This window comes from Cucurbita pepo, chromosome 2, assembly GCF_057944985.1.
Source record: "Cucurbita pepo subsp. pepo isolate OVF chromosome 2, ASM5794498v1, whole genome shotgun sequence".
Classification (NCBI taxonomy): Eukaryota; Viridiplantae; Streptophyta; class Magnoliopsida; order Cucurbitales; family Cucurbitaceae; genus Cucurbita; species Cucurbita pepo.
The window spans coordinates 14,185,482-14,200,485 of NC_141799.1; the positions used below are offsets into that span (position 1 = coordinate 14,185,482).

The 15,004-nt window shown below is 38.5% G+C and overlaps 2 protein-coding genes across 2 annotated transcripts; both read left to right on the top strand.

Moving 5' to 3' along the window:
• The first annotated feature begins 668 nt into the window (after positions 1-668).
• On the top strand, positions 669-9,917 carry LOC111788583 (putative FCP1 homology domain-containing protein C1271.03c). The gene is made up of 7 exons (XM_023668964.2): positions 669-1,007; positions 8,025-8,414; positions 8,502-8,583; positions 8,673-8,739; positions 8,893-9,078; positions 9,219-9,279; positions 9,554-9,917. The coding sequence occupies exons 2-7, from the start codon at positions 8,078-8,080 to the stop codon at positions 9,724-9,726; spliced, it is 906 nt and encodes a 301-aa protein (XP_023524732.2). The 5' UTR covers positions 669-1,007; positions 8,025-8,077; the 3' UTR covers positions 9,727-9,917.
• A 3,155-nt stretch (positions 9,918-13,072) lies between these two features.
• On the top strand, positions 13,073-14,456 carry LOC111789078 (transcription factor TCP13). Its single transcript, XM_023669721.2, has 2 exons — positions 13,073-13,323; positions 13,634-14,456. Exons 1-2 carry the CDS (start codon positions 13,320-13,322, stop codon positions 14,209-14,211), a joined length of 582 nt encoding a protein of 193 aa, XP_023525489.2. The 5' UTR covers positions 13,073-13,319; the 3' UTR covers positions 14,212-14,456.
• The last annotated feature ends 548 nt before the right edge of the window (positions 14,457-15,004 follow it).

Sequence of the window (15,004 nt, forward strand, 5' to 3'; positions counted from 1 at the left end):
GAACATCTAAAGAATGCCCACGTGTTCTTTACTTTGTTCCTTTCTCTGATCGATGTGGGAGATCCACCAAATCGACCCACTTCAAGACCTAGCATCCTTACTGGCACACTGCCTTGTGTCTACTCCCTTTGGAGAAAAGCCTCCTCGCTGGTACATTGGTGTTGACTCTGATACCATTTGTAATGGCCCAAATTCACCTCGCTGGTACATTGGTGTTGACTCTGATACCATTTGTAATGGCCCAAATTCACCGCTAACGGATATTGTCATCTTTAGGCTTTTCCTCTCGAACTTTGAAATGAGTCTGCTAGAAAAGGTTTCCACACCTTTATAAAGCGTATTTCATTCTCCCCTACAACCAATGTGGGACTCTCACGGCGGGACTTTTCTCCCAACAATTATCTCTTTGAACAAATACAACACAGAGACTCCTCTCAGAGGCCTATAAATTCCTCGAACAGAGTGCTCAAATTTTTTTTTTTTTTTTTTTTAATTTTTCTTTTCAACTCATCAACTCTTTATTTCGTTGAGTAAGAAAATGAGAATAATAATAATAGTAAAATCTCTATTTTAAGGCAGCAGGATAGAAACGATTTGATGGGGAAATTGGTAATAAGGCGTTTTTGGCAACGGTAAAAACCGGGGCGTTTTTTGAATATAAATTGATGCCCACATGACGTACTTCTCAAGCGTTCGTTATTAAATTCCGAGAATGGGCCGCCTCCTCCGCTCAACATTCCTCCGCTCAACATTCCTCCGCTCCGATCTCTAAACCTCCCCCAAGAATTTCTCAATCTCTACAAATTTCATCTCCATCACTCACTCTCTCTCTCTCTCTCTCTCTCTCTCTCTCTCATTCTGATTTCGCTTCTTCCCGATTCGTTTTCCTTCATATCACGCTTTCGGTTTTCTTCCCGTTGCTTTGATTTATTACAGTTTTCCGAGTTTGATCGGCTGAGCGAAAATTGAGTAACGTTCTGCACCAGTCTGATACGATTGAGGAAGCGGTAACTTTTCCGATGATTTTCTATTATTAGGGATTTATGTGATTTTTCGTTAGTTTGGGCCTTTGTAGCAATCACTTCTGTTGTTATTGTTGTTGTTTTTAAATTGAAGTTGTACCTGCCATTTGTTTGGGGCAAAACGTGATCTCATGCTGAGTTTTTGCTAGATGATTGCTTAATAGGTTGCTGGAGTCTTGGTATAATGAAGGACATTAAAATAATTGTTCCTCTTCGGACATGCTACGATGTCTGAGGAGATGAAATCGAAAGACTAGGCGGATGTGATCCCTAAAATTTTAGGTAATAATAGGTTGGGATTGTAGTGTCCACACCGACTTTCAGGCGTTGAACTGAAGATTCTTAAGAAACCTCTTGCACCGTTATCTTATATCCTTATCAGATTGCTCTCTCTGTCATTTATATTGTTTAAAAGGTGCAATTTCTCTGCATGTTCATCTTCAAAAATCTGACGCAAGATTGTCTTTACAGTATATGGTATTTGTTCATGCACATACGGTTACAAAATATTGTTTGACATAGCGAGTACAGTAAACTGGTTAGTACTGTAGTTGCATTTGGCGGTTATTTTTCCTATCCTTTCTGAATTCAGTTTTTGTGAAAATTGGAGTAAGCTATTATTGGATTTGATACTTAGCTAGTTGTAGAACTAGCTAAAAAAAAACCAGCAAACAGGATATTATAACTCAGGATAGTTACTGACTGGTTATGAGCTAAAACAATCATGTTCCAAATATTTGTCAGTTCAAACGTGGCAGACTTTGCGGTTAAGAGCCGATGCACTTCTTAGATCTTAGACTCAAAATAAGAGTGCATTTCTGGATTTAAGTGGCAAAAGGGAAAGGAAATAGCAGAGGAGAAAGAGATGGAAGTCAAAACTGTTGGTGAGATTCAGGCCATGAGTCCTCATACCCATATATTCTTCTTCATTATCGTTTTTTTAGGTTATGAAGTTAGGAATTAACACGTAACATCGGAGTGTGAAGTGCTGGAATCTTGGTTGGGACTTGATAGAAAAGGGAAGTGCAAGTATACAAAGAAGGCAGGTTGTTTGATACACTAAGGCAGCTTTAAACTCTCTTCTTTTATCTTCTCTCACATAAGGTGGTTCTGATATCGTTTCACTCTTGTGGATATGGGAAAGGTTGAACTCGAGCAAAACAAGGTATTTACTTCTAGCGCAAACGGCAGTTTGTGTCTTATGCATTCTAAATTCAAATTAAATTGTGTTCTTTGGTTTCTAATTTTAGTTTCTCAGTTATTTTTCATAAGAGATAATCAGAAGATGGAGCCTTAGAAAAAGCAATCAGTTGAATTAAGGTTGTGTTTGAAATTTCTGTAACTATGAAATTGAGTCTATTTATTAGCAGATTTCCTGCTGACAATTTTTGAGTCTTCAAGCTTCTAGATAAATTTTTCTATTTCTTCTATTGACCAATTGTTTAAATGCAATACCAGCCTGGGCCCAAGAATAGATTGTCTTTTAGTTTTTGCTATTGCTTCTATTGATCATTTGTTGCGAGGATAAGATATTTCCCGAGATGACTTTTGGGTCTAGCTGTCCAAAGCTTAGCAAATTATGTGGAACCAAGTAGACTAGTATTGTAGGGATATGGAATTCAAAGTTGGGGATTCAATTTACTTGATGCAATAGCCTTTTAGATAAGGTTGCTGCTTGAGAGAATGAGAAACTAGCACCCAGGTTTTATGAGCCATTCACAAAACAAGAACAAGTGGGGAATGTTGCTTGCCCTCCAGCTCAATTACTATTTGCTATCTACCTATGGTATGGTCTTGGTGCATGTATCGGAAGGATTAAGTGTGGAGGAAGATTCCGTGAGAGCCTTGAATGGATACAGCAACAATAATTAACTTTTCACCTTGAGGACAAAGTGATTCTCTTTGCAGGTATTGACATCCACCACGTTGTTACATGTATGCTAGGAGAAGACTTGTGAGCCTTTCAGTTGGGTATTGGGTTGTTTTTATGTGAATAACAAAATGCTAGTTGGCATGAAAGTTGTGAGATAAATATGGTTCTGTGTGATATGTGGGTCCTCTATTTTGTAGTTGTGTTATAATCAATACAAGGTAGAGGGAGGAGATGTCTTAGGTTGGCTTTGGTTACGTGAATTGGAAGGAGAGAACTATACCTCTCAAACGTAGTTGCAATGTTTATCCTTCCAATTGTAAATGGGATATCCTTGATAGTATTCTATCAAAACTTATTTTTGTTTGCTTATTCAAGTTTTTGAATTTTTTTTTTCTGAGATTGCATTTTTGTAGAGTTTGTCTATGCAATTGTGCTTGATATTACTAACGTTTGTATGGAATTGGCATAAAAGTTTATGTGGGTCCTGTTGTGCGCCGAAAGCGGAACAAATGTACTCACAACACCAAAGTTATTCAAGACATACAATATGACACTCAAAACTTGATGATTTCAACAGCAGAAAGAATGGCATTATATAGCCTTCTGTTAAACCTAAAGATAAACTAACAAGCCAAAAAAAGACCTTGAGAATAGGTCTTGGTCCTAGAGAATAGGGCTTATGACAGTGTTCAACAATCTCCACCTTGTCATAAGATCTCCAAGTTATAGCTAATTTGGTTGCTACCATGTCAACACACTACTCCCTTCCGACGTTGATGAAATCTAAACAATGCCAGAACTTTTCACGAGTGATAACCTTTGTCAACATATCAGCAGGGTTATCAGCTGTTCCAATTTTTAATAACCGAATATCCCCTTTGCTAATAATTTCTCGAATAAAGTGAAAACGGACATCAATGTGTTTTGTACGAGCATGATGGACTTGATTTTTTGACAAGCAAATAGCGCTCTGGCTATCACAAAATACATCTATATGTTCCTGCAAAATACCCAAGTCATTGATCAAACCATGCATCCAAATAGCTTCTTTAAAAGCTTCTGTTACTGCCATATACTCTGCTTCAGTGGTAGACAATGCAACAGTAGACTGCAATGTTGAACGCCAACAAACAGGTCCACCAGCCATAGTAAATAAATAACCCGTAGTAGATCGTCGCTTATCCAAATCACCAGCATAATCAGAATCCACATAACCAGCTACACGATTGTCAAGCTTAAACATTTCTTGTTTTTGAAACTTAATACCAACATCAATAGTGCCAAGAATGTACCTAAGAATCCATTTTACAGCCTGCCAATGCTCTTTACCAGGATTATGCATATAACGACTCACCATGCTTACTGCGTGTGAAAGATCAGGTCGAGTACACACCATAGCATACATCAACGCACCAACAGCATTTGTATAAGGAATGTTCTCCATATACCTTTTGTCATCATCAGAACTTGGACACATGGAAGCACTAAGCTTGAAATGAGGAGCAAGTGGAGTACTAACGGGTTTGGTTGAATTATTCAAACTAAATCTTGACAATACCTTGCGTAGATATTGAGACTGAGTCAACCAGACTGTACCTTTTTTCCGATCTCGCTCTATCTCCATTCCAAGTATTTTCTTTGCATTGCCTAAGTCTTTCATTTCAAATGTTTTAGAAAGCTCATCTTTGAGCTTATCAATCTCCATCTGTCTCTTTGAAGCAATTAACATATCATCAACATATAAGAGCAAATAGATAAACGATCCATCATCGAGACACCGATAATACACACAATGGTCAAATTGACTATGAGTATACATATGCTCTACCATGAAATGATCAAACCTTTTATACCATTGGCGAGGGGATTGCTTCAGCCCATACAAAGATTTCTTCAATCTGCATACTAAATGTTGTTGTCCAACTACTTGGAAGCATATGCTATCGTATCATCAAACCTTGCAGGTTTTCGAATTACCCTTCGTGGTCTATTCTTGGCGATTGACTCAGGTTCCTCCACTCTTTCATTCACAAGGCTTTGCTCCTCAAGACTTTGCTCTTTTTGTTCTAAGACATCAAAGTTATTATTTACCTGATCAATAGGTTCTTCGGTAGGAGCAACCACATCAGGAGAGAACACCACCTTCTCCACCTGCTTCAATGCCTCGTCATTATTTTCAATTTTCTGCAAAAACATTCCAGACTCATCGAATGTCACATCTCGACTATTAACAATTTTACTTGTTTCTGGACACCATAACCTATAGCCCTTCACACCTTTGCTAAAGCCCATAAACTTGGCTTTTTTTGCTCTAGGATCCAGTTTTGAGTTTGTCACATGATAATAAGCAGGACACCCAAACACATGCAATTTATCATAATCACTAACAGGACTACCTGACCATACCTCAAGCGGAGTTCTCCCACCGTTTCCAGAAACAGGTAAACGATTCACCAAGTGAACTGCATAACTGAGAGCCTCAGCCCAAAATGCCTTACTCAATCCTGCTTGAGACAATATGCATCGAACCTTCTCTATTAATGTCTGGTTCATTCTCTCAGCAACTCCATTTTGTTGTGGCTTACCAGGAACAGTGAAGTGTCGAACGATCCCTTCATCTCGGCATACTTTAAGGAATGGATCATAAGTATATTCTCCCCCGTTGTCTGATCTCAGCTTTTTGATTTTCCTATCCGTCTGATTCTCTACCATTTTCTTCCACTCTAGGAAGATTTGGAGAACCTCGTTTTTGTGCCTCATGGGATACATCCAAACTCTCTTCGAGTAGTCATCAATAAAGGTGACAAACCACCTCTTTCCTCCCAATGAGACATTCTTTGTGGGACCCCATACATCGGTGTGAACATAATCCAAAATACCCTTTGTTTGGTGTATAGCTGTACCAAACTTCACATTTTTTTGTTTACCAAATATACAATGTTCACAGAAATCAATTTTTCCAGTTGTGGCACCCTTAAGGACTCCTTGGTTCACCAATGTCTGAAGCGCCTTCTCACCAGCATGCCCGAGTCGCATGTGCCATAATTTCGATATGTCTTGTTCTTTCGAACTTGCCATAGCAGCATGCCCAATTATTGTGGTTCCGTTGAGGTAGTATATGCTACCTCTTCTAGTTCCTGTAATTGCCACCAAAGCTCCACGAGCTACTTTCAAATTCCCTCCTTCCAAAATGATGCGATAACCACTCGCATCCAAAACGCCAAGTGAAATCAAGTTTTTCTTCAAGTCAGGAACATACCTCACATCTTTGAGTTTTCGTATAACCCCATCAAACATCTTGATTTGTACTGAGCCGATTCCCATTATCTTGCAAGTACTATCATTGCCCATATAGACAACTCCACCATTGAACTTTTTGAAGTCCAAAAACATCTCTTTGTTGGGACACATATGATAGGAGCACCCAGAATCAAGAATCCATTCCATGGTTTGGCTGGCTGATAAGGAGATTGTCAAGGCATCATCTGTATCAGTGTCGTCATCTTTAACCACATTGGACTTCGACCCCTTCTCTTTTAAGATCGAACAATCTTTTTTCCAATGGCCTTTCTGTCGACAATATGCACACTCATTTTTATCAAGTTTTCTCCAATTATCAGATCTACCTCTCGACTTTAATCGAGACTCTCCACATTCGTTCCTTTTCCAGGTAGAAGTTCTTCCATGAGCAGTGAGAACATTTGAGCTAGAGTTTTGATACGTCTCCTTTTCCTTCTTTCGCATCTCATTGTTTATTAAGGCATTTGAAACATCTTCAAAATCAATATTAGTGATTCCATGTAGTAGGGTTGTTACTAAAAACTCGTAGGATTCCGGCAAAGAGTTTAATAACAACAACGCCTTGTCCTCGTCATCAATCTTAACATCAAGATTGAGCAAATCAGTGATGATTTTGTTAAAATCATCCAAATGCTCAGCCATTGAGATACCTTCCTTGTAGTCAAAACGGAAGAGTTTCTTCTTCAAATAGAGTTTATTTTCCACACTCTTCTTCATATATTTCGCTTCAAGCTTGTCCCATAATTCTTTCGCCATGGTAACCTTCATAAATGGATATTTCTGATCCTTGCCAAGACAGGATCGAATAATTCCACAGGCTTGCCGATTTAATTTTGTCCATTCTGCTTCTGTCATGTCTTCAGGCATCTCCTCTTGGAGAGAAACATCGAGGTCTTGCATGACCAGCAAATCGCTAACTTCGCCTCGCCAAACACCAAAATTATTGGTTCCATCAAATTTTTCTACTTCGAGATTGGAACTCCACACTCTCGATCCACGTCGTGATGGTTCGGCCATTTGCAATAATTAATCTGGATGTAACTCAAAAACACAATTCTTGAAAACTGATTTTCAAGAGAATAAACACGATTGTGAGCACGTCTAATGGTCGATGAGGCCCAAACTTTCACAATACCCCCAAATACCACAACAATGCTCTGATACCACTTGTTGTGCGCCGAAAGCGGAACAAATGTACTCACAACACCAAAGTTATTCAAGACATACAATATGACACTCAAAACTTGATGATTTCAACAGCAGAAAGAATGGCATTATATAGCCTTCTGTTAAACCTAAAGATAAACTAACAAGCCAAAAAAAGACCTTGAGAATAGGTCTTGGTCCTAGAGAATAGGGCTTATGACAGTGTTCAACAGGTCCATGTTGAACCTTTGTGGTTGTAAAATTATTTTGTTGAGACTTTCATGGATTCTATTTTCTCTTTTTGTTTGTTTGGCTGAGTTCTTTCAATTTGTAATGTTGGATAACTGTTGTTAGCATACATTATCTTGAACTTCAAATATATGAGCGGAAAGTTTAGAAACAGAGTAGGTGCCAATTTTTTTTTTTTTTTCATCATCATTTTTTACCATCATTATAATTTTAGACGACACCATGAAAGATGTCAAATTGTGGTATGAATGACTTTCTTAAAGTCTACCCTGAAAAGTACATTCTAAACTCTTATTGTCGATGCTTATTTTAGTTTTAGATGACAAAGTGATGAGTGATGGACTCTACTTGATGACCGTCAAATCATATCATAATAGAAGTTGACAGCTGGGTAGATAACAGTCATTTAAATGTTTCATTTGTGTGCAATGCAGTTTGGTGAGTCGAATTTGTTGTGGTGGAAGAAGGGGGAACAAATAGGCCGACAATGTTGAAGTTCCCTGATGATTCGCAGAATCCGGATAATAAACTACATGAAAAGGGCGTTCTGAGTTGTGCCCAAGATTTGAGTAAAATGTCATCCTCTAGACATTTTGGTCGAAGTAATGCTGAAGTAGTAGCTGGTAGTTTCCAACAGCGTGCGCTTGGTATCGTCCATGAAGAAGCTAATGGCTTGTCGATATTCAAACCTCCACTTTCACGACCACCACGCTATCAGATGAGAAAAAAGCTTCTCATTCTTGATATTAATGGTGTGCTTGTTGATATTGTATCTCCTCCTCCCAAGGACCGGAAAGCAGACATTAATATTGCTCGACGTGCTGGTGAGAATTGATCAACATTTTATATTAACCAAGTTCAATGCAAATTCTATCTCTATCTAAATTTAATTCTGATTTTGAAAATTTCAGTTTTCAAAAGACCTTCTTATTTAGATTTCATGAAGTTCTGCTTTGAGCGATTTGAAGTTGGCATATGGTCATCAAGAAACGGGTATTGTTGAGTTAATTGTGTTTCACATGTTATTAATCTCTTATTGGAACTATATCAAAGAAGTAATTAAGCCTCTTAATGCTTTGAAGGAAGAATGTACAGAGAATGGTTGATTATTTGATAGGAGACCTGAAGCACAAATTATTATTTTGTTGGGTGAGGAATAAAAAAAAACTCACTTAAAAAGTTCTTTTTTGAAATTGTATTCGTACTCTCCATTGGTGCTCTATATAATTCGCATTCAGCACAACGTAACTCTGTATTTTAATATAGTATGAGAGGCATTGCTTTATGGATTCACTTTTACAGGATCTTTCGCACTGCACTGCTTCAAGATTTAATACTCTCGAAAACAAACACAAACCTCTAGTTTTCAAGCAACTGAGGAGAGTTTGGGGGAAGCAGGATCCGAATCTTCCATGGGAACGGGGAGAATATAACGAGTCCAACACGGTGTTGCTGGACGATTCTCCGTACAAAGCGTTGCTTAATTCTGTATGTTCAGTTAACTTTTCCGATCATTAAAGATTATAATCAACGGATGGCCTTGATGTTTCGATCACGTTTTATCTTCTCTATTCTCATTAGTAATGGATGGCCTAATCTTGTCATTTGCTAACCGTTGATTCTTGCAGCCACATACTGCAGTTTTCCCACATTCTTACACATATCTGGATGACAAAGATAATTCATTAGGTGAGTTCAAAATTACATTTTGTGTTTACATTTGTAGAATGTGTTTGGAATGAGTCAGGAATACATGTCCATTAGTACGAGGCCTTCTGGGGCCCAAAGCATAACCGTAAGAGTTTATGCTCAAAGTGGACAACATCATACCATTGTGGAAATCTGTGATTCCTAACATAGACACGACAATTCATTTGAAAAGTGTTTTTACAAAGCTAAAGTTGTGTTTCCTTTTAAGTTTGAGAATCATGCTGGCTGTGGTGTGAGTGTGTGTGTGTGGCAGGAACAGGAGGCGATCTTAGAAATTACCTAGAAGGCTTGGCTGAAGCTGAAAATGTACAGAAGTACGTGGGAGAAAACCCTTTTGGTCAAAAGCCTATATCAGAAGGAAGTTCATCTTGGGACTTTTATCACATGGTTTTGGATGATTATCATTCCTTTTCATCAACCATTTGACATCTTTTCTATGGGTAATTTTGAAAGGTGTAAGAAGCACAGCAAGTTGACAAGCAAATTCTTTTGTATTAAATGAATTGACATTCATCTTTAGGGACCAAAAAGAAAGAAAGTTAGGCATATCCCTGCAAATGCCACCGCTATCAATTCTTCCATTTGAATATATAGCCGTTAACTTTACGGTTTTAAAACACGTCTACTAGAAAGAGATTTTCATGCTCTTATAAGTAATGCTTCGTTCCTCTCTTCAATCAATGTGAGATCTCACAATCCACCCCTTTAGGGGTTAGCGTTCTCGTTGGCACACCTTTCGATTACTGACTCTGATATCATTTGTAACTGTTCAACCCCACCACTAGTAATTCATTGGGTAGGATGGCGTAAGGAACCCAAGACCAATCCATTTATTATGAGAAGTTGGTTCATGGGCTAACTAACTCGAGAATCGAAACACATATAAAAAGAGGAAATATTCGCGAACATTTCAATTTTATTAGATTTATAAATTTGGGTCGATAAAATATAAGAATAGAGAAAAAAAAGAAAAGGCAAAACAAAATAAAGGTTTATTATGGGGGCCAGCATCCTCGTTGGGGCACACCTTTCGGTGACAGACTCTGATACCATCTGTAACAGTTCAACCCCACCACTAGTAGATATTGTCCGCTTTGACCCGTTACATATTGTCGTCAACCTCAGGTTTAAAACGCCTTAACTAGTGAGAGATTTCCAGGCTCTTATAAGAAATGCGTCGTTCCCCTCACTAACCAATGTGAGATCTCACAATCCACTCTTTTGGCTACCAACGACCTCATTGGCACACCTTTCAGTGATCGGCTTTGATATCATTTGTAACAGCTCAATCTCACCGCTAGCAAATATTATCCGTTTTGGTTCGTTACACATTACCGTCAGCTTTACAATTTTAAGACGCGTCTACTAGGAGAGGTTTTCACATTTTTATAACAAATGTTTTATTCTCCATCCAACCAGTATGAGATCGAGATCTCACATGACGACCTACAAGATAAAGTTTTCATATATTTAAACTATAAATTTATTTGGTTTTGATTGGATTGATCGAGTTTTTGTTTTAACATCCATAAGAATCCGATTCCCGACAACCCGGACGGTTGCCTCCCAAACATAACAAATAATGTTGGGAGAATTAAAGTGAAGCATTTAGGGAGTGACAATAGCAATAAAGTCTAATTTGGGCTGTTGTGTAGAGTGTCTGCGTTTGTGGAAGCATGCAATACTGAAACAAATGGGTATCTCTCTCTTCCTCATTGAATACCCATTGATATCATCAAATCTGTTCTTCCCCTTTTATAGATATCAGTTCCTCAACAGAGCTGAAGAAGATTGAGTGTGTTCAACAACAAAATCACCAATAATTCATACCCTTCTTCATAACATTATCCAAAACCCTAAAATCCTTAACACTTTATTTCATTTAATTCATCCTTCTCTTTTTGTTGTTTTCTTACAAACATTAATGAACACTGCGCTTTGTTTGCCTAAAAAGAAAACAAAATGTCTGCTCTTTATTGCTTCTTCATATGCCCTCATCCAAACCCTTTATATTTTTCATATTGATTTTCTCTTATTGTTGTTTTCGATTTTAAAACTAAAGTGTAATGCTTCATACTCGAGATTCGTACCACCATTTCAAATCTAGATTTATCACCTAATAACTCCGACGTTTTCCTACGTCTCCTACAACAGTATCACATTACCTACTTGTCTTGAACTGCTTATAAGAACAAAGATTATCTCCGTAGATCAACACGAGTCATTTCAATATGTCTTGTTCTCACTCATATACTTCTTAGGAGGCACCTAACATAGGATTACTTCAAGCTTACAAAGAAACGTAATAACTATCAATTCTTTTGAACACTTCGTAACTTTTGTATCTCGAGATTAGTCTTATTACAATCATTTCTTTGTAACAATCAAAAGTGATTAAGGAAAGATTTCTACACCTTTAGAAGGGGAACGAAGCATTCCTTATAAGGGTGGGGAAACACATTTCAAAATCGTGAGTCTGACGATGATATGTAACGAGTCAAAACGGACAATATCTGCTAGCAATGAGCTTGAACTGTTACAAAATAGAACACGAAAGGGTTTAAGAAAGTGATTAATTACATGAAATCTAATATGGATGTGTGTGTCAGTTGTTAAGAGTCTGAAAATCATACTTGCCAAGTTTAGGTGCCCATGCATATCTCTCTGCACCAAAAGCTTGAGTTGTCCAATTTTTTGGTGTTTGACAAGGAAATATGAAGCCAATAATGGTCCCTCATCTACACATTCATTGTTTATCTCAATACCTACCTATCTATGTATCTATCATGGACTGATATATATTAATATCTGTTCATTCTCTCTCTCTCTCTAGGTGTGTTTTTTTAGATACCCTTTTGTATTATTGGCACTAAGATGATGATACTAAGGATTAATTGTGATTATGTTCAGGATTTGCTGATGATCACATGATGCACATCCAACTAAATTTCTCTTGGTACAAGGCGTGCATGTGATACCATACCCCTTCACCCAAACCTTTTGTAGTTGTCGATAAAGCTTTACTCACTACTTTTCAAAAATGTGCACCACCAAATGGTCCCCTGTTCATATAATTAACCATCTTTCAATCCTCTTTTCTCTTCTTTTTCACAATGCTTTGTGTTCTCTATTCAATTATCGCTAACCCTAAACGCTTAACTTGATCGGTAACCGAGCCAGATGTTTTGTGTGCAAATGTGGTAATGTCATCGGCCTCACGGTTTTAAAGTCCATGTGATAGGATAGACCCATTATGTATCGTCGTCAGGCTCATGGTTTTGAAATGCATTTGTTAGGGAGAGGCTTCCACATGCTTATAAGGAATGTTTCGTTCTCTTCTCCAACCGACGTGAGATCTCACAATCTACCCCTTTGGAGGCCCAACATCCTCGCTGGCCTTCGTTCTCCTCTCCAACTAATGTGGGATCTCACAATTCACCCCTGTTGGGAGCCCAGCATCCTTGCTCGCACACTGCCCAGTGTCTGGCTCTGGTACTATTTGTAATAGTCTAAGCTCACGTCTAGTAGATATTGTTCTCTTGGGCACGTTCGTATCGTCGTCAGCCTCATGGTTTTAAAACCGTCTGTTAAAAAGAGGTTTTTACGTCCTTATAAATAATACTTCGTTCTCCTCTCCAACTAAGGTAGGATCTCACTTATATGCTCAAATTCTTGTAACATGATTTGCATCTCGTGTTAATTTCTAATCGATATAGAGGCAAGTTTTGTTTTTTTAAATATCAAGTCAAGAGTGGTACAATTATTCGAGTCGAAAGCGATTCGAGCCATGTGGCTGCGTACGAACCATTGCTTTAGCTTTCCAATGGAGGATGGTCGGTTGAATTCCAGCATCTTCTTCTTTTTTCTAAGCTGGATACCTCTGCAAATAAAAACCAAAGCTTTGCCCTTCCATAAAGAAACCCAACATTCCACAGCTACCTAGGCTTGCAGTTCATCAATTGTGTCTCCAAATTTCAAGCCTTCCTAGAAGCTCAACCACGTAAAAGGGTTCACTGCTAATGCGTAAGTGACTGACCCAATTCCTTATGTTCTTCAGCTTTATTTGATTTGATCTCGAAAATCACTCAAGAAATTGGCAGAATTAGTTCAATCAGTACAAAAAGATTGAAACTTTTAAGAAAATTTGTGTTTTTTTCAGCTCATATCAAACAAATCCTTATGGGGTTTGTAATAATGTTTTCAAGAAATTTTATTGTCCTATGAATGATTTCATGAAATGGGTTCTTCTTGATCTTAGGGTTTTTGAGGGTTTTGTGTATTAATTAACAAAATGTTACATATTCTCTTCATAATCTAATGCTCGGCATAGCAGCTTCATCGAGCTCATCGACGGTGACACCATGGCTTAGGCTAAAGGATCCGAGGATCGTGCGCGTGTCGCGAGCATTCGGGGGCAAGGATCGACACAGCAAAGTTTATACCATAAGAGGGCTGCGCGACAGGCGTATTAGGCTTTCGATATCGACCGCGATTCAGCTTTACGATCTTCAAGATCGCCTCGGTCTTAACCAGCCGAGCAAGGTGGTGGACTGGTTGCTCAACGCCGCCAAGGATGAAATTGACGAGCTCCCTCCATTGCCTATCCCTTCCGTGAGCCTCGGCCTTGACTACCAATCCATGCTACTACCTCATGCCCAGACACGCCCTCATAGGTCGGAGTTCAAAATCGGTAAGGAAGCCGAGGACGGTGTCGTGACCACCGACGAACAAAATGAGCTCAAACCCAATTCTAATCCCTCTCAAGCTTCTTCATTTTCAATGCTTTTGAACAATGTGGGTGCCATTCCATTTGGGTATCATCATTGGGAGGCATCAACACCAACACCATCAAATCTTCCATTCTTTACATCTCAAGGTGAGGATCTTCATAACTTCATTTTGAACCACTAATTTTCACTTTGCCTCACAAATTCGTTTCTCAAGTGAAGAATAATAACAATGGAGATCGAGTTCATAGCAAGAACAACAATGGAAAAGCTATTCTACTACTTAATCTTCTATTCCATTACAACAATCATCATATTTTTAACCTTTCAATTCCTAGTTTTGGTTGTTTTTTTGTTCTTATTGTTATTTGTTTTGTTTGGTGATCATCGTCTATTATTGGATTGAGTTTGAGAATTAGCCTTCCCCGACCTCGATCGCCGTTTTCAATGACCTTGGTAGCTAATTACTTAAGAGACCGGTAGACTTGAACCTTGTTCCTACATTCCTACATGACCCGATCAATTCGATTAGGCACTCGCCATCTATTTTTATTGTTCAACTCTTTGACAACCTGAAAAAACCTGCATTTGGTGTCTCCTCCAGTCAAGAATTGGGGCCTCACAATCACTAGCCAATATGCTTTTCTCTCATGCCTTTCTTCGTTCATGGTTCAACATTCTGGTGTCGTAGAGGAACCACACCAATCCATCCCAAACTTGGTGGATCACTCACCCAACATGTAGTTACCACAAATTCATTTTATAACATGTCAAATCAATTCATGCACAAAATATAGGTCTCGTTGTATGCTTTTGCACGTTACGTGTCGCTGTCAGCCTCACGGTTTTAAAACTAAAGTTTACTAGGGAAAGGTTTCCACACCCTCATCTTCGTTCTCCTACTGTAACAACTCAAGCCATCTACTTTTGCACGTTACGTGTCGCTGTTAGCCTCACAGTTTTAAAATAACGTCCAG